Source organism: Nymphalis io, chromosome 17 (genome assembly GCF_905147045.1).
Source record: "Nymphalis io chromosome 17, ilAglIoxx1.1, whole genome shotgun sequence".
Taxonomy (NCBI): domain Eukaryota; kingdom Metazoa; phylum Arthropoda; class Insecta; order Lepidoptera; family Nymphalidae; genus Nymphalis; species Nymphalis io.
In genome coordinates this window covers 3,456,070-3,475,770 of record NC_065904.1, presented here as the reverse complement: position 1 = coordinate 3,475,770, position 19,701 = coordinate 3,456,070, and the positions used below count along the sequence as shown (strand labels likewise).

The window sequence follows — 19,701 nt, the reverse complement described above, 5'->3', positions numbered from 1 at the left end:
CACCGACCGCGGTATAAAACCTCCATTAGCTGATTGATGTCGTTAACTGGATAATTAATCGAATATTTGATGGTTTGTGTCGAAGCAGTACCAGGGATTTCTGAGTAATGTTTATTACGTTCATGAGATTTATTTATTTAAATATACAACTAGATGATTTTTTATCACACTTAATTGTTTTGCATTTGCAGCTTTATAACAGACGAGTAAGTCTTTATCTTATTTCCTTTTAAGTATCTTGTACTTGTTATTGGACTAAATTTCTATTTTTTCAACCGGAATGTATTGATCGGTAGGCTAATTGTAAAGTGACTTTAAAAATATCTGTTATGTCCACTCTTTTATATTTCGGTAACTGCGGTCACCTTGAATGCGTAAATAAATAAATACTAAAAAGACTTAAACTTGAGGATGAATTGTCCAAAATGCCTGACACAATTGACTTTTATTTATAATTAGAAACACCGATTTTCATATTTATAGCCTGAAACATGACAATCCAAATAAACTTTCATGAATTTCCGGTATTTTAAATTTTTTCAAAATTATTTCCATAATTTTCAATATTTCCTCCGATTTTCTTAAAATTTTATATTTCTAGACCCAGTTGTTTATGCTACGAATAGTATGGCAGTCAGTTTTTAAATTTTATTAATTAGTAGATAATTATTATAAAGGTAAGTTAAAATAATATCAAACATGTGAGTGTTTACTTTTGATAAAGCATTCATAATTTTATTATAAATGATAGCCTAACATTATAAAAAAACCAATAAATAATTTCAGATAGTATTTTACATATGAACATGGCCGAAATACAGTTTTTATATTCATGGAAATTACATTGTTATCTGTTATCCGTTTCTCGATGACACCATGACAAACGGATGCAATCATTTGCAGCGCCACAAATACCTATTTGTTGGCAGTTTGCGGTTCCGCATCTCAATGTGGTTACGTGTCAAAATCCACGTGTGACTTGACAAATATTAATAAATCCGTTCACTGCTCTCATACTTAATATTTACGAATCAAATAATGTATATGATTTTTTTTTTCAATGAAGATGCCTTTTAACAGATAATATTATTATCCTTTTTGTAATACTCATAAAGTGTAATATAGCTGTAGTAAGGTAATCTCAATTATTTATTAGCGTTATTAATTATCCAACGTTTATAAGCGACCCAAAACTTACCTTAATACATTAAATCACAACCTATTTCAGAATAAACAAAAACACGGTATCTAGTGAAATACCGACTTATAAAAGCATATACAATACAAAAAGAGTATATACATACAATATTGAAAGAGAATAGCCATTCTTTTGTCAAATTTAAATTTCCATACATAATCCCGTCGCTAATACTCATAAATGTCGACGTTACTAAAACGGTTTCATATGACGTTCGGATATTAACGATGCCGCGGTAAAGACAATTGAATTAGTCTGGCTGAACCCTGGTTAATGTAAAATCGAACGGAAAACACAGGCTTAACCCACGTTACCCGCTTTTAAGTAACATGTTACCATGTGAGGAGTCGAAGTGCTCAATGATGAACTAATTTAATCAATCCTCAATCTTTCAGCGTTGCTTTGTAATGTAATGGAAATGGTATTACTAAATAGAACATAAATAACAGTTTATCATTAAAAGTAATTGCTAATTTCGTATCAGAATAAATATAGAAATATTATTTAAGACTATAAGACAATAGAGCCTGATAGTGGTGGTAGGGCTTTGTGCAAGCTCGTCTGGGTAGCTACCACCCACTCATCAGATATTCTACCGCAAAACAGCAGTACTTGATATTGTTGTGTTCCGGTTTGAAGGGTGAGTGAGCCAGTGTAATTACAGGCACAAGGAACATAAGATTTTAGTTTCCAAGGTTGGTGGCGCATTGGCTATGTAAGCGATGGTTGACATTTCTTACAATGCCAATGTCTAAGGGCGTTGGTGACCACTTACCATCAGGTGGCCCATATACTCGTCCGCCTTCCTATTCTATAAAAAAAGAGCAAGGGACGACCGAAAATTTATGAATAAACGTGTAAGAGTAGACATTTACAATAAGGTAGTAACTTAACAAATGCAGTTGTTGAGCCAAGTACTGAAACCCAGCCAAAAAAAAGGACGCACTCAAGAAGGCCCAGTGTGACTAGCATCCTGTGAATGACTTTTGTTAATGTGTACACATATGCTGTGCAGCGGTCGTCAGAAATCGCGGAAATACTCTTTCATTAATCTGTCCCAAAAAGATTTCCTCTTCTCCTCAGGCACGTCAATCATTTTAAAATTTCGGCCAAAATTCATCGCTTGCAAATTTTCATTTCTTTCTAATGGCACCCATTGCAAAGTATTCAAAATATTGTCACTCGGGCTTGGAGTCGGGTTTCTAAAGAAATTTTAAGCTATTTTATTTAAAAAAAATACTTTAGTAAATTTCAATAACACACAATGGCTTGTATGTACATATACCCCAGAGGATAATTGCAAAATATATAACGACACACACGATACAACTGATGTAAATAACTATTTAATTTTAAGGGTTTTAGCAAAATGTAGTAACAGCCTGTTAATGTCCCACTGCTGGGCTAAGGCCTCCTCTCCCTTTTGAGAAGAAGTTTTGGAGCTTATTCCACCACACTGCTCCAATGCGGTTTGGTGAATACACAAGTGGCAGAATTTCAATAAAATCAGACACATGCAGGTTTCCTCACGATGTCTTCCTTCACCGTCAAGCATAAGATGAATTATAAACACAAACTAAGCACATGAAAATTTAGTGGTGCTTGCCCGGATTTGAACCCACGATCATCGGTTAAGATACACGCGTTCTAACCACTAGGCCATGTCGGCTTGTTTAGCAAAATGAAATTACATAAAATAGTCGATCTTAAAAAATTCAAATAGATGTCAAAGTAGTCGATCTTAAGAAATCCAATAATTTCGAGTATTAATAAAGAAATTGTCTTTTTCTTACCCGTGTTTTACAAAGTTCGCTAATAGCCTTATAATTTTCTTAATGAAGTGCTTTTCATTGCATTTAAGGCTTATATAGACATCTGTTTCTGATTTGCATCTGAATAAATAACACGTTTCATCTCCTAATGTTGCTCCCGTCCATTTCAAATTCGGCACCGATGATCGCCAACCAATATTCAAAGATCCTTTGAAAGCAAATCTATACAAGTAAACATTGCTATGAGACGCACGGTTATGCAATGTAGCTTGTCGAAGCAATGGATATAAAAGTTGATCAGAAACATACTTTGCATATCGTTTTAAACTTCTTTTTCCAACAGTACCGTTCAAAAAATAAAAATCTAATATTTCTTTCTTTATTTCTCTATATGATTTTGAATCATATTCGTTACGCTCACCTTCAAATGGAAGTAAATATTGAAAATTGTAACTAAGATATTCCAGAAGTTCTCTATTTTTTGCTAAGCCTTTTAATTTATATAAATTTGCCAAAGTAGTATATCCAAATATTACATCAATGTTATTATTTATATATTTTCTTCTGTATGCATTCAGAGGGGATTGATTCATAAATGGCATTTTGGACGATTTTTCTATTGAACAACCAAAAGAATGAATTAATCTTTGGTTATCTCTTACCTCTGTGCTATCGTATAGACCACTACTTGCTCCTAGCAGTTCCGCTGAAGATGTATTATCTAGGATTTTATGTAGTTTCTGTAGACTAAAACCATCGAAACTTCCAGTGAATCTCCGAAACAATTTACGTGGTACTTCCAAATTATTTCCTCTATAGTCAGCAGGCGATAGTGCACTGCCATCTAAAATTATAGCTCTCGTGAACAGACCATCTGCAGCTTTTGAGACTAGCATTGATGCGACCGGAGTAGATGCCAAACCAGAACCGATTATCGTAACTCTATTTGGATCACCATTAAAAATAATTATGTTATCACGCAACCATTTAAGTGCCATTAATATATCCTTAGCTCCCATATTTCCTTCAGCGTAATCATCTTCTGTGTTAAGAAATCCAAAAATAGAAAACCTAAACGACACAGTTACTACTATTACATTTTCGTCTATAAAAAAATCAGGCCCATGAAGATTGGAATATTCATATGTCCACACTAAAACCGGATATCGTTCCGTATTGTTAGCGATATTTGGCGAATATATAGACAGATACAAACAGTCTTCGATATTATCAATAGCACATAGTTTGCGGGGTCTACTGTAGTCATATATGCCGTTTTCAAAAAATGGAATATATTTCGGAGGCTGAAATCACACGGATAATAATAAATTCATGATGCTGCGAATTTGAAATTAATTATATAACGTATATAAATACCTTAAATCTTAGTTCATGTATAGGTGGTTTGGCATATGGAATATCATAAAAAGCTGTATACGAATTATTTTCAAATAACGTATATAGTTTTTTACCAATCAATGTTAATTCGGTAGTTTTAAGGGAAACGGAAAAATAGGTATATATGATAAAAACAAGCACGAAGCAAATGCAATAATGCAATGCAACAAGCATTACTTAAACCGAAACGATGAATACTATAATTTTCCATCATTCCATGACCACGTAGGTCTAAAGTGTAAACTATATTTTAAACCATGAAAATGTTTTAAAAATAAGACTGTTGCAATTCAAATAAGGTTAGTATTCAATTTGTAATGCTTTCTTAATTTTTATTTTCAAATTGATACAGTATTTTTTTAATAACTTTTAAAGCAATTAATTCATTTTTTGTTATAATTTTTATAAATCTCGACATATTATGGAAATCCATTTAGTTCAATTTCATGGTTTTTAGATAGACGCATACATGTATACGTGAGTATTTATTTATTTACTAAATCAAATCAACAACTATTGTCACAGGTAATCCAATATGAAATTGATATTACTTAATATTAATAGAATGGATTGCACGCGAAATTGTCCTAATATTAGGCAACTTCGTGCGCCTATTAATTACACCAAAAAATCTCCAAAATCAGGAATTTGCAACCAAATAAAACCTTATATATATAAATCAACATTATTTGTCTTCTCTGTAAATGTAAAAATGTTCTGTATAAATGTAATAAAACATATAAAGTCTCATGATTTGTAAATGTATTCGTAATTTACGAAATGTATTTGTAATTTACGAAACTAATTTCTAATTGGCTTCTCAATAATAATAATAATGTAACATGGAATACAATTTTCGCTTTACTATTGGTGAAATCCTTAATAATGCGGAGTATAACACTTAATATTCTATAGAGAGAGTTGGTACATCCTGGCTGGCCTAGGCCAGTCTGGGTACGGGCCTCGGGGTCCCTTTACCCGGGCTGTTCCTCCTCGACGGTTTTGACGGTCGCGTCTTTTTATTCTGGCCCAAAGGGCCAGGGTCTCTGTGATCCAGTGGCTATTGATAATATTCTATGGTTTTGCTGCTATTTTAGTTAACAATCTCTCCGCTTAGAGTGATTCTAAGTCCCATCAATCTTTTAAATGTAAAGAATATAAGTATGGGCACGAGAAAAGTGGTAGGCAAACGTTTTAACTGTTTTATTGCACCTTACTTTATTTATATCGCTTTGTCATTTTTTATAATCACTTTTTTAATAAAAACAGTTTATGGTATTCTTTTTATCTTTTGTATAATACATACTGCTATCTATCTCTCATATTACTAAAATAGCAAACGCACGTTGAAATCAGCCATTGCTAACTTTTTTAGTAAGTCAACTTTTTTTTTCAAATCAAAATTATTTATTCAACATAGCAGCATTACACTTACTTATTGATAATCAAATTAGAAACTATGGTTGACTAAATCGGAAAGCCTTCTAAAAGTCAAAATATGTCGAATCTGTTTGTCAGCTAGTTATTAGTCATGTAACTTACAAGATGATGAAGTGATATATACTGGGGATGTTTCTTGCTGTTAAAGTCACGATGTTAAGCGTATGGAATTGGGGCACACAATATTGTATATAAATACTAGAATATTGTCTCTAGTATTAATAAAATAATTTCAGCTATTTCGTGACTTATTTTGTGTTCATAAATTAATTATAGTTTTCTATAACTCCTATTTCTATTTCTATTACATTGTGTGTTATACAATTTTTTAGACTAAATTAATCGTTTTTTTTTATTAAAATGCATTTGATACTTGCGAACCTGTAGATTATAAATAATGTTTGATGTAAGATTTAATTTTAATGTTTCAAATTCGTGTCTTGCATAATTAAAACGCAACAGTAACTGTTTTTCCAATCAAACATTCACACAGACGAAAACGCGTGAATAAACTAATTTGTAATAAAATAGGATCAGACAAATAGAAAATTCAACCCTGTCTTAATCTTAATAAATTCATGTGATTTGAATTTGTTCTCAGAATTATTTATTTACAATATCTTTATAACTCCTTAGTATAACAGATAATATTTATCGCCGTTTCTATAGATACGTACAGCTCAGTATTAAAATTAAATTCATGTTACCTTGATGTACGGAATTTTTAATTTAAAAATGGATAAAATAATTGGTATTTTTGTCTTATTATCAACTTCAGTGTTTGTATTGGCTAATATAGAAGTAGAAACAACACATGGACGTGTTGCAGGAAGAGATTTCAAATCGATTTTTGAAGATAGAAAATACCATGGTTTTATGGGAATACCATTTGCGGCTCCACCTGTAAGAGATCTCAGATTTAAGGTACGTGCTTAGTTCTTTGATTATCTTCATTGAATTATTTTAAAGTTATTAATCCCGGTCTTATTACTTTTACTGGTGGCTGGAGGGTTGGTTCAAGAAAATCGGAATGAACACTAAAATGCTGCTTGCATTCTTCTACTATTCCGATGTCATGATTACTACAGTATTTTTAATTTGATTATGAATTAAATAATTATTTTTAAGTTATACTATACCTAAATTCATATTGTATATAGGAAATAACAAAACTTTTGGCTTTCCTATGAAGTTCAGTATTTTGTTTTACAAATATAAAAAAATAGTTTTTTTTTCAACTTTTGAAATACTGTTTTATTTTTTATTAAATGTAGGTACATTTAACTAATTTTTTTAATGTTGATGTTTTAACGTTATTAAAAGTCCGCTGTCCAAAAGCGTTGGAGACGTCGACTGGTAATAAAGAAGTTAAAATATGATAATAAGAAGACGTGGTATCTATGAATACTCTTTTAATTCGTGAAGAACAATTGTTAAATCAATCGACTACAGATAATCGGAACATTTCATATAAACTAACAATCGATAACTTAGCCTTTATATTATAAAAAAATCAATGAACACTATATGTAAAGTACATAAACATAATTATTTGTTTCCAGGCACCACAAACAATGGAACCATGGGATGGCGTATTACAGGCTACAAAAGTAAAACCAGCTTGTGTACAGTTCAACACCAACTTTCGCAAAGGTCAATCTTTAGGTCAATATGGTATTGAAGACTGTCTATACCTCGACATATTTACTCCAGCCGTAGATGAAAATAAACGACCTGTTGTCGTATTTTTATACAGTGAACGGCTTAAAAACTCATACAATAAAACTAAAGACTACGCTCCAGACTTCTTTATAGAAGAGGATTTAGTAGTTGTGACAATAAGTCATCGACTGGCCGTATTTGGATTCTTATCATTTGAAGACAATACTTTACCAGGTAATGCAGGATTAAAAGACATCGTAGCAGCGTTAGATTGGATATCAAATAATATAAAAAAATTCGGAGGTGATCCCGAAAAAGTAACTTTATTGGGTGCCCAAGGAGGAGCTGTAGCAGTTAATTTCCTTATCCGTTCTAAAGCGAAAAAATATTTTCACTCAGCGATACTTCAAAGTGGCACGTCACTAAATCCTGCATATCTGCAAGAAAACGCCCGCGAGAGAGCCTTCGAACTCGCTAATTTATTAGAAATATCCAGCTCAAATAGCAGTCGGGTTTTGCAAGAATTGAATGATATACCCGCTTCAAAGTTATTTAACGTGGAACTAAGAGCTTCGCCACCCGATTATTTCAAAGAAACTCAGAGAAGTATACTATCATTCGGTCCAATCGTCGAAAGCGACGTGGATGGACTTATAACGGAATATCCTGAAAATTCCTACGAAAACATAAATATACCTATCATGATCGGATTCAACTCTCGAGAAGGATTGGCGGGTTCTTATAAGTACCTCACACAACCACATTACCTCAAATTCGTAGAAAAAGATTTTCCATTTTTAATGCCCTTGCGAATGAAGTTTAGATTTGATCCTCTTTCAGAAAGTTACTACGACGCCATAGATGATATAAAGAAATTTTATTTTAAAGAAGGCAAGGTAACCATAAAAAGTACTCCAGAGTATGTGACTTATCTCGGGGATCTACATTCTTATTCTATGGATATGACGGCAAAAACGTATGCTAATTTATCGTCGAGCCCAGTTTATTACTATCACTTTGACTTTTACAGCGATTTGAATGAGAATAAAAATGATTTATTGGCGATGTCAGTAGTTGAAGACGGTACTTGGGGGGCGGCGACAGGAGATGAACTGTGTTATTTATTCCGATGTCCAAGCTTGAAAGATAAATATGCAAAGCATAAACGTTTGAAATCACAAGAAATGATAGTACAAAAGAAAATGATAAAGTTATGGGCAAACTTTGTGAAATATGGGTATGTTTTTCAATACGACGATTGTCTTTCGGAAATTAGACCACTAGAATCTTATTTTAAAAATATCTTATCAAATATAATATAAGTTACAAAACGTTAATTGTTGAAAACATTGATTTGAAAACATTAATCTTTAATTTAATAATTATAAGTCTTAGTAATTTATGTAACTTAATACTGTACTACACCAAAACTTTTTAATTAATGTGACGTTCGGGAAATTATATTATATATTTATACCGCGTAAATCATCTTCAGATTCGAAACTTAAATTATTTAACTTCTTATGCTTAAAAAAAAATAATTAATAAACTTAATGTATTTAAAAATGAAGAAGCAAAATGAGATTTGTTTTGACATATATTTATTTGTAATCAGAAAATTTACATATTATATAGACTATATCTATATTTTAATTTAATTAAAATGTAACTATATTTTTTTCCAGAAACCCAACTCCTGAGAACAAAAATCCATTGAACGATATTGAGTGGACTCCTTATAATTTGAAAACAAAAGAATACTTACTCATTGGCAGGAAGTTTCAAGTGAAAAAGAATTTATGGCAAAGAAAGTTTACGTTCTGGGATAACTTTATTAACAAATGGGAAAAGAGGGCTCATGAAGGTGTGATATCTGAAAAAGGAAATAAAAAGGATGAATTATAAATATAACTTTTTTTATTTCCATAATAAATATTTACCAACGTAAACATTATTTGTCAATTATTTTTACATTATTTGTCAATTATTTTACTCACCGAATTTGCTTTCATTATAAGAAAGAAAATGCATAAATATTAGTTATTTTATACAACATATGTCTTACTAAAAATACATTAATCATTTATTTTGAATTGAATCACTTCAATTAATATAATAGCCGATTAACGATAATTGAAATAGATCATTTAGGCAAGGCTCTATCAATAATATTCTATTTTAAATCGATATTATTTTTTCTAGGATATAAGTAATAATAACAAATATAAGTAATTTTACGTTAATGATACAAAGTAATACAATTTTTTGGACACTTGTATTTATATATAAAATCATTGTTTTAATTCATTAAACCATTAAGCCATTTAGATATGTATGGTGGATCTTAAATAATCACAAATGGGATTCCGGAAAAGAATATTCTAGTCTGGGAACCTCTGGACTCTGTCTTTCTTTGTTTTATACTTTTAAAGTTTCTTCCGTATGTAAAATTACATATATTAAGACTATTAATCAAAAATTGAGTTTATCAATTTTATCACCTCCTTTTTGGTATAATATTACATATATATTACACTAAAATCAACTTTATATACTAATTTTTTCTTTAAATCTTACAACACATAGACCGCAGTAACATCATTGATAAGCATTACATGATTAGTCAGTAAATGGTTTAACTCCGGATTAATCGAAGAATTACATCGAACGCTATCACTAATACTAAGTTAAATTATCTAAATAAATGATAAAAACAAAGCCCACTTAGATTGTATGTATTATCTTTAGGACACGTCAGTTTGAAGCCAATATGTGAGCACTATAAACAAACTGTTCGTAATGTTATTAAAATGGCTACCTCTAAAACTAGTTTACTTATAATATTAGTAATTTATTTTGCAAATAATGTTATTGGAAATGTGATAGTAGATACAAAATCTGGTAAAATACGAGGTAAAGAAATGCAGTCAATAATTCCTGATAAGAAATATTATTCTTTTTTGAGTATACCTTATGCTCAACCGCCAATTGGTGACCTCCGCTTTAAGGTAAAAATCAATTACTTTTAATATTAATGAATCTTTGAAAGCGTCTTTAATTTCTTAGTTATTGTGGGGTCAAAAAATATTTTATCCATCGAAATTTTTATTTCCGAATGTTATTATGAAGCTTTGAAAGTATATATGTACTTAATAATTACATAAAATTATTCGTTTTTTTTTTGAGGTATTTGAAATTTTAATTAGTTTACATATTTTCGAATTTTGTATTATAAAAAATACTGTTTATTTAATTATTTTTATTTTATTTTATTTTACAACTCTTACTATGTGTTTGATTAAAAAGTTATACTTTCATTTTTGTTCTAGGCACCTGTCTCTCATCCAGGTTGGGATGATGTTTTAGAAGCGAGAAAAGAAAAAAAACATTGCACTCAGTATAATTTACCTATTAGAAATATTAAAACATATGGATTTTGTGGAACAGAGGATTGCTTACATTTAAGTATTCATACACCAAGCCTACCCGATAGCAACAGTTCAAAACTTCCTGTTATTGTTTTTCTATATAATGAACATTTCAAAGTTTCTTATAATGCAACAAAGGAATATGGTCCTGATTTTTTTATGAACGAAGACGTTATTTTGGTAACTATAAATCATAGATTGGGCGCATTAGGATTTGTGTCATTTGAAGATGAACTACTTCCAGGTAACAACGGTATAAGGGATGTTATATTGGCTTTAAGGTGGATAAAAGATAATATTAGCCATTTTGCTGGAGATCCTCTAAAAGTAACTCTTATGGGTAATGGTGGTGGTGCAGCAATAGTAGATATATTATTACACTCACCTAAAGCTAAAGGTTTATTCAGTGCGGCAATTATACACGGTGAATCGTCGTTTAATCCACTATATTTCGATGATAACCCTAAAAAACGCGCAATATCTTTAACGGAAACGCTCGAGGATAAAGCGACGACAAGCGCATCTTTCATTGAACGTCTAGCAGAAGTACCAGCCTCTAAAATTGCAGATTCTGAATTTTATGTAATTCATACTGACGAAGCTAGAGCCATTCAGAGAGGTGTAATGCCATTTGGTCCTATTGCTGAAATCGAGCATGATGATGCTATAATTACTAAGACCCCAGAAAAAAATCCTATAGAATTACCTGTACCTGTAATGATTGGATTTAACTCCAGACAATCAATAGAAATAAACTCACGTTATCTTCATGGCCCTCAATATCTAACATTCGCTGACAGAGATTTCCTTATTTTGTTCCCAAAGAGGGTCAGTTATCATTTTCAGATTCATGATAATGTGTACCATCAGGCTGTACAAGAAATCAAAGATTTTTATTTTGATGAAGGATATATAAAAATTAGTAAGCCAGGAGAATATTTAACTTATACAGGAGACATCATGAATTTCTATCATATCGATTATACTGTGCGAACTTATACAAATACATCTAGTACGCCCATTTACTACTACATGTTTGACTACAGTGGCGAACTGAACTTTAGAAAGAAAACCATTTTGGAAGATACGACAAACTTTGATGGTACGTGGGGAGCATCAACAGGCGACGACCTATGCTATTTATTTGTATGCAATAAATGGAGAAAACAGTATAGGATATTATTGGAAAGCGAAGATTCAGAAGAAATAAAAGTGTTAAAAAATATGGTTAAAATGTTCACCGATTTTGCTAAGACTGGGTAAGCCACTTATAAAATAACCTTATACGATTCTTGTATTACTATTATTCATCAAATTATTTTCGTCTATGATGTATATTGTCTAGATTAAATAAATCCAAGATAATACATCAAATTGATAAAATATACGTTTTTTTATGATAAAATAATTATGATTATTTTTTAAATGTTTTCAGCAATCCAACACCTCCCGGAAGTGACTTCACTTGGAAACCAGCTACGAAGGAGAACCGGGACTGTTTGGTCATTTCCGAGGAATTAAAAATGGTTTCAAAATTATACGAGGATAAAATTAAATTCTGGGATGAATTTGTGGAAAAATACGAAAAAATGGCAATAGATGGCGTTGTTAAAGATGTTAAAGATGAATTATAATTAAAAAATAGCATTTTTCATTCATTAATAACTTAGTTAAGAAAAAAAAACATGTGTGTAAATTTATGATATAATGAATATAATAACATAAGTAATTAGTCTTGCCTTTTTAATACAGTATTAGAAAATCCAAAACATTTCCAACTTATTATTATTAAATCTTGTACAACGTCAAAAACGTTATGTTCCTAATTTATTATTAATTGGTTTATTTATTGATTAAAAATTATGTTCAGCACATGTGAATTTAGTGGTGAATAAATATTTTCTAAAAACCTATTTTATAATTTGCTTATTATCGTGGTCCACCGCTAATCTCAAGATCAAATTGTAAACAATTTTATCTTAATAACACAGTAATAAAAAAAATAACAATATTATAAATACAAAAGTGAGTTTATTAATTTGTTTGTTACACTTATACGTCTAAACTATTTAACAGTCCTTTTAGTAAATATTGCATTACAAAGCCGAGATGGCCCGGTGGTAAAAACGCGTGAATCTTAACCGATGATCGTGGGTTCAAACCCGGACAGGCACCACTGAATTTTCATGTGCTTAATTTGTGATTATAATTCATCTCGTGCTTTACGGTGAAGGAAAACATCGTGAGGAAACCTGCATGTGTCTAATTTCACTGAAATTCTGCCACATGTGAATTCTACCAACCCGCATTGGAGCAGTGTGGTGGAATAAGCTCCAAACCTTCTCCTCAAAAAGAGGAGAGGAGGCCTTTAGCCCAGCAGTGGGACATTTACAGGCTGTTACGGTTACGGTTACGGCATTACAAAGAAAACGTGTGTCATATTTTTATTTGAATAATTGCAATATATAAAATATATATAATAACAAAAAATATAAGAAACTTTTGTATTGACATTTTGTAACTCTTACCGGCGGTGTCTGTACTTATAATTTTCAAAAAATAACCATATTATAATTCTTTTTCTTTATTTATTTTTTCTGACTGGCCTGATTGAGAATAATAGAACATGATAGACACCTATTTAGGTAAACAGAATCTCAAATGAACTTATGTAACGTTTGTCATAAAACTCGAGGAACATATGAAGAAAATTTAATCATCCTTGATCTCCAAAGAAAGGAGCGTGTATCACAAAACTGGAGGTAGATATATAAGCAATTTTATTATCCCTGACCTCCAGAGCCAGGGTTACTCTTATCATTTGAAATCTTCGCCCATATGGCATATAAAGTAACATATATTTCGAGTTTATTGTACGGGTGAAAGATTAAGAAGAAATCCAAGAATTTAACAAAACAACTGTAGATCTATAGCAAAATTTTCAAATATGTAACAAATTATGACCAGAAACAATTAACTTGATCTCTTGATTGCTTTTACATCATAAAAATACTGAATTGTACTGACTTAATTTAAAACACGAAACATCACCATGCAGCCCTTTGCCCAATGCGACGGTATGTACCATTTAAAAAAAACGTAACTTGGACTCTAAACTACCTTTCTGACCTTATTTAATAATAATAATAATAATGTCTTCCAGACCGATTTCGGCCACGGCGGCCTATCTCAAGAGAGATTAGCCAACTACGCAGGAGATATTATAGTGCACAAGTGTGTACGCAAGCACAGGTGCACTCTCTCTTTCCTCACTCTCATAATCCGATGGGATGGCAATCCGACACGACCGGAAAGAGTTCAGGCGCAGGACCAACGGCTTTACGTGCTTTCCGAGGCACGGGAGTGTACACACTTCCAACTTCCAGACTCCGGGCTGTTACTGAGAATTTTCAGACAGAAAAAACCCAATAACTTTTTATTAGCCCGACCTGGGATTTGAACCCAGGACCTCCGGGTCTGCGGCTTTACATCAAGCCACTAGACCAACGAGGCAGTTATTTACCAAAAAGGTTAATATTCCTCTCCTGAGAGGAGTTTATGCCCTTGAGAAAAATAATTGCAAAGTTATTTTATTAAAACCTCTAAAAGACAGACATTTTCTTTTGTAGAATAAACTATGTTAATATGAGAGCCGAGATGGCTCAGTGTTGGAACGCGTGAATCTTAACGGATGATCGTGGGTTCAAACCTGGGTAAGCACCACTGAATTTTCATGTGCTTAATTTGTGTTTATAATTCATCTCGTGCTTGACCGTGAAGGAAAACATCGTGAGGAAACCTGCATGTGTCAAATTTCACTGAAATTCTGCCACATATGTATTTTACTAACCCGCATTGGCGCAGCGTGGTGGAATAAGCTCTAAACCTTCTCCTCAAAAAAGGAGAGGAGGCCTTAGCCAGCAGTGGGACATTTACAGGCTGTTACTAGGATAAACTACTTAAAAGAAAAGACAGAAAAAAACATTGATCCCAGTACTGCCCCAAGTGAAACAAGACATAAGTAATAGTGTACGAGTAATATAATACTACTTGCATTAACGACACTTAAAACCATCATGCTATTTCTGATACAATAGACGTGAGTAACATAATATACTATTTTTTTTATATGTAGATATGTTTATAATTGATTATAGTCATTTACAAATTCATAGAACTTATATAATTCTTTAAACAATTAGTTTAATAAATAAGAATTAATCAATTAAGTATTTTAATTATTATAAGCCTCTCAACGAAGTATCTCTAAGGGCTTCTCCATTTATTATGTATTTAGCCACGTCTATTTAGTCGTATTGAAAAGATCATTTTTAATTGTATTCGTTCATCTTTCTAGTTGGCTGGACTTATTAATTATCACTTTTGTCAATATAATAGAGCGTCTAAGATATGTCTCTTCCTAAGTAATGTTATATATGGGAATAAGAATATGGTTATTTGTTTGTTTGTGACGATTTCCATACGATTACGCTTCACGCCTTATTACTCAACGTCATGAAATTTTGCACATACGTAGTCTAGGGTACAAGAACAGACAGCTAACCCCCACGTCGCGAACGGAAACTAACTTATAAAATTATTTCATTTTTTACCTTTATGCATTGAGATGTCAATTTTTGGCATTACAACGTTTATAATGCTTAATACGATAATCCTAGGAACTATCACTTCGATTAAAAATTTGGGATGTATAATCTACTTACATAGACAGCTGACCTTTTAACAACTAACATCAAGTAATCGTTTCCATTTTTTTCGGCTATTTTGAGCCGTTAGATGTCGTTCGAGCATACTACAGGTTGTAAGTTTTGATGTGTGTAACTTAATCACGCAACAATGGCTGGACGAAATTTAAATTTTTAATATAGATAGCCCATTTCCTGCCCCGACATATCAAGGGGGAAGCCGCGGGCGGAAGCTAGTATTAAAAAAAAAGACAATACTTAACAATAATAATTACTAAAAAAAAATATTTTTATTCCATGATGATAATGAACATAGTCAAGCTTAGGAAGATTAAGCCAAGTTAGGTGTTAACGTTATCAACATCGATTGATAAACACCTAATGAATACCGCTTTACTTATCTTACACTCAAACTACAATCTACTGTACAAATATATCTACTGTACATATATTTTCACTTTATTGACATTAACGGTTAAGTTTGTATAATAATATGAAGAAACATAAGCTATTCTATTTTATTTTTGCAGTTGTAGTAAGTTTGTGTGCTTGTGATGATTTTAAAACAGTTGAAGTGAAATTAAAACAAGGTGATTTGTCAGGCAAGGAAGAATTTACATTTATTAAAGAGCAAAAGTTTTATTCATTTAAGGGCATACCTTATGCTGAGCCGCCTATAGGAGAATTGAGATTCAAGGTATGTTATTTAAAAACATAATAAATAATTTAAACCTCCTTGGTATAATATATTGAGAAGCATCAATTGTCGTTTTATATTATGTTCACTCCCTTTGCACTTCTCTTTCGGTACATTTAAAGAGTACTCCATATATTATAAAGTTACCAGTTTATGCAATATCAAAAATTGGAATATTTGCGAAGCAAAACAAAAAATATTTGCCTGGTTAAATTCCGTGACATACGACGCGTTTAAACATATTTTGGCACCATTAACCTAACTTTTACACTACAATTCAAGCTCCACTTTTACCAAATTAGCAGATACATATTTTACATAAACTTCAATTGTCAACTACACTGATTTTGACGAGCCGGTTGGCGTGGTTGATAGATGCTTGCCTTTCACGCCGAAGGTTGTGGATTCGATTCGAACCCAGGACAGATATTAGTGTGCATGAACATGTCTGTTTGTCCTCAGTCTGGGTGTAATTATCTATATAAGTATGTATTTATAAAAGAAAAATAGTTAATGTAGTATATCAGTTGCCTAGTTTCCACAGTACAAGCTCTGTACAAGCTTAAATTAGGATCAGATGGCCGTGTGTGAAAAATGTCAGGATATTATTATTATTATATATTTTATTTATTTTTATTTAATTTATTTTTTGTTCGTTATATTTTTTTTTCATGTGTATTACTGCAATTTGTGTAAAGAAATATTTTTACTTAAATCTTTATGGGATTGTATATCGTCCAAGCTATTTGATAAGCGTGCGAAATTGTAACCGGTAGTTGATACCCGCAAGACAGGCTTGCCTAGTGCGGGGCCACTGGATGTTTTGTGAAAATGTTAATCTTTTGTATTAGTAAATTTATTTTTATTTAATTTTTTTTATATGTTGTAGCCTCCTGTGTCTCATCAGGGATGGGAGAGTATATATGAAGCCCATACCAACAAGCCAACATGCTTTCAATACAGCTCTAGAATGCGAATAAGTGAAGAGTTTGGCATGTCAGGCTCTGAAGACTGTCTTTATATCAGCGTTTTCACACCGAATATACAAGGATCAGCGCCTGTTATAGTCTTTGATTATAATGACAATTTCGGAACAAGCTTTAACGGTACAGAAACTTATTCTCCTGATTTTTTTATAGAAGAAAATATAGTTATTGTTACCATAAGCCATCGACTTGGATTACTAGGTTACTTAACAACAGAAGATGATGTAATACCGGGAAATATAGGATTGAGAGATTTTATACTGGGATTAAATTGGGTTCAGGATAATATAAATAAATTTGGCGGTGACCCAAACTGTGTGACATTAATGGGAAACAGAGGCGGAGCAGTAATTGGAGATATTCTACTTCATTCACCAAAAGCCAAGAAACTTTTTAGTGGTGTTATAATACAAAGTGGAACGGCTTTAGAGCCTTTATTTTTCAGTGAGCAATCTCGTGAACGTGCCTTTGCCCTTGGTAAAGAATTAAACATTACAGCAAGTGATAGCGAAACATTACTTAAAGGACTGCAAAAAATTGATGTTGAACTTATGTATAGTAAGGAAAGCAATGTAGTACATCATTCAGATGGGGACTTACTAAAGCACATATTTACTTTCTCCCCTATAATAGAACATGATACTCCAGATGCAATTCTTACTAAATTACCAGATAATGGTCAAATTGCAAACGATGTCCCTATTTTGATTGGTATGAATTCGAGAGAAGGACTAGACTTAGCTTCGCATTACATACATGAGCCCAATTTGATAACAGAATTAGCACAAGATTTTCTATTTTTATTTCCTATAAGAACAGACTACACATTTAATAAAAAAAGCGAAGCATATAAACAAGCAATAAAAGAAATACTAAATTTTTACTTTGAAGAGGGCTTCTTTTATTATGGTAATATTTTAGAATACACAGTATACGTTGGCGACATGTTACAAAATTATGCTCTCAATTTAGAAGCTAAAAAACTTTCCGGGAAAATGCAATCACCTATATATTACTACATGTTTGACTTTAGGGGACGGTTGAATGAAAACAGTGAATATATATCGAAATACACGAGATTTGGCTTAAAGCCTTGGGGAGCGACCATTACAGATGAATTATGTTACTTGTATTTGTGTAGTCGAATCAAAAAAACTTACAAAAACCTCATAAATCTAGTGAGTGAACAACCCGAAATAAAAGTTTTGAAAAAAATGATCCGATTATGGGCCAATTTCGCTAAAACAAGGTATTTTGCACTATTTGTTAAATTTAACAGATTTTTCATGCAAATAAAAATATTGATCTGTAATATAATATTATAAAATATATGTAGACACCAAAATATATATTATAATTATGACTTGTATTTTACAATAATTATTTTTATCTGTATTTCCAATATAGCTAAGTGTTTATAAAATAGATTAGAAATTGGATATGCTTCCTTTCCAGGAATCCTACTCCATTGGACGAAGATGACGTTTTGAAGAATGTTAAATGGCTGCCAATAAATAAGGAGAGTAATAATGACACTAATTATCTTCATATTACGAAAACCTTAAAAATGAAAGTGAATCCATTGGGTGACAGAGAGAAGTTTTGGGACAATTTCTTAGAAAAGTATTCTAAGCTAGCTGTCGATGGATTAGTTCAGGATACAAAGAATCGTGATGATCACGAAGAATTATAGTTAATAAATTATTTAAACTATTTTATTTTCAAATTATTAAGGCTTATTACATATAAGGCTTATTAGCGTAAAAGACACGTGTGAAGTATGCTATTGTAAATTTTTACACATTTATTTATTTTAAAGTTTTACCCTTATAATGAATTAAAAATTTAGACAAATAATAATATAACAAATAGTATAAAATATTTTAATTGAATATACTTAATTGTACACCACAATCATATAATATGGAAAATGTATAGGACTAAAAAAAAATATGTGTTGTTCAACGGATGGACTTCTGGCTAATTACCGATCTCTTTCTGACAACCCGATCTAAGAGAGATTTCAAAAATATAAACTTGGTAGGTGGTGTCGCCATAAACTTACATACAAACATTTACACACTAAAACCTATACTTAATATAGAAAAAATAATATATATAGATATATTAAGATTTCCATCGCATTCAAGTCAACAGGTATTTATATAGTATGGACTATATTAAGCTACTACGAGTAGAGTTTAAGTTTGTTGCAGAAATTCACGATGAAACCTCACACATTCACAGTACTCAGAGGCTTTGTGAATTTTAATGCCTTACCCCGGATTCATGTAACAGGAACGTGTCGGAAATAGTTATTCCAATAGTGTCCCTAGTTTTCTGGTTGGCCTTGTAAAGCTCGTGCGAAGATTAAACGAGCCATGTTCTGGAAAATTATGAGGCGCATATGAAAT

General features: G+C 31.7%; 4 protein-coding genes across 4 annotated transcripts; 3 read left to right on the top strand and 1 right to left on the bottom strand.

Annotated features, from left to right (window-relative positions):
• Nucleotides 1–313: 313 nt before the first annotated feature.
• On the bottom strand, nt 314–4,110 carry LOC126774936 (esterase E4-like). The gene is made up of 3 exons (XM_050496597.1): nt 2,992–4,110; nt 844–2,400; nt 314–484 (listed from the first exon to the last, which is right to left on the bottom strand). Exons 1-2 carry the CDS (start codon nt 3,987–3,989, stop codon nt 2,220–2,222), a joined length of 1,179 nt encoding a protein of 392 aa, XP_050352554.1. The 5' UTR covers nt 3,990–4,110; the 3' UTR covers nt 314–484; nt 844–2,219.
• A 2,430-nt stretch (nt 4,111–6,540) lies between these two features.
• On the top strand, nt 6,541–9,597 carry LOC126774714 (esterase FE4-like). Its single transcript, XM_050496251.1, has 4 exons — nt 6,541–6,732; nt 7,371–8,707; nt 9,156–9,334; nt 9,590–9,597. The coding sequence occupies exons 1-4, from the start codon at nt 6,544–6,546 to the stop codon at nt 9,595–9,597; spliced, it is 1,713 nt and encodes a 570-aa protein (XP_050352208.1). The 5' UTR covers nt 6,541–6,543.
• Nucleotides 9,598–10,239: 642 nt separating this feature from the next.
• On the top strand, nt 10,240–12,630 carry LOC126774934 (esterase E4-like). The gene is made up of 3 exons (XM_050496594.1): nt 10,240–10,478; nt 10,800–12,157; nt 12,334–12,630. Exons 1-3 carry the CDS (start codon nt 10,281–10,283, stop codon nt 12,530–12,532), a joined length of 1,755 nt encoding a protein of 584 aa, XP_050352551.1. The 5' UTR covers nt 10,240–10,280; the 3' UTR covers nt 12,533–12,630.
• Nucleotides 12,631–16,059: 3,429 nt separating this feature from the next.
• On the top strand, nt 16,060–19,334 carry LOC126774935 (esterase E4-like). The gene is made up of 3 exons (XM_050496596.1): nt 16,060–16,301; nt 17,191–18,536; nt 18,743–19,334. The coding sequence occupies exons 1-3, from the start codon at nt 16,098–16,100 to the stop codon at nt 18,978–18,980; spliced, it is 1,788 nt and encodes a 595-aa protein (XP_050352553.1). The 5' UTR covers nt 16,060–16,097; the 3' UTR covers nt 18,981–19,334.
• The last annotated feature ends 367 nt before the right edge of the window (nt 19,335–19,701 follow it).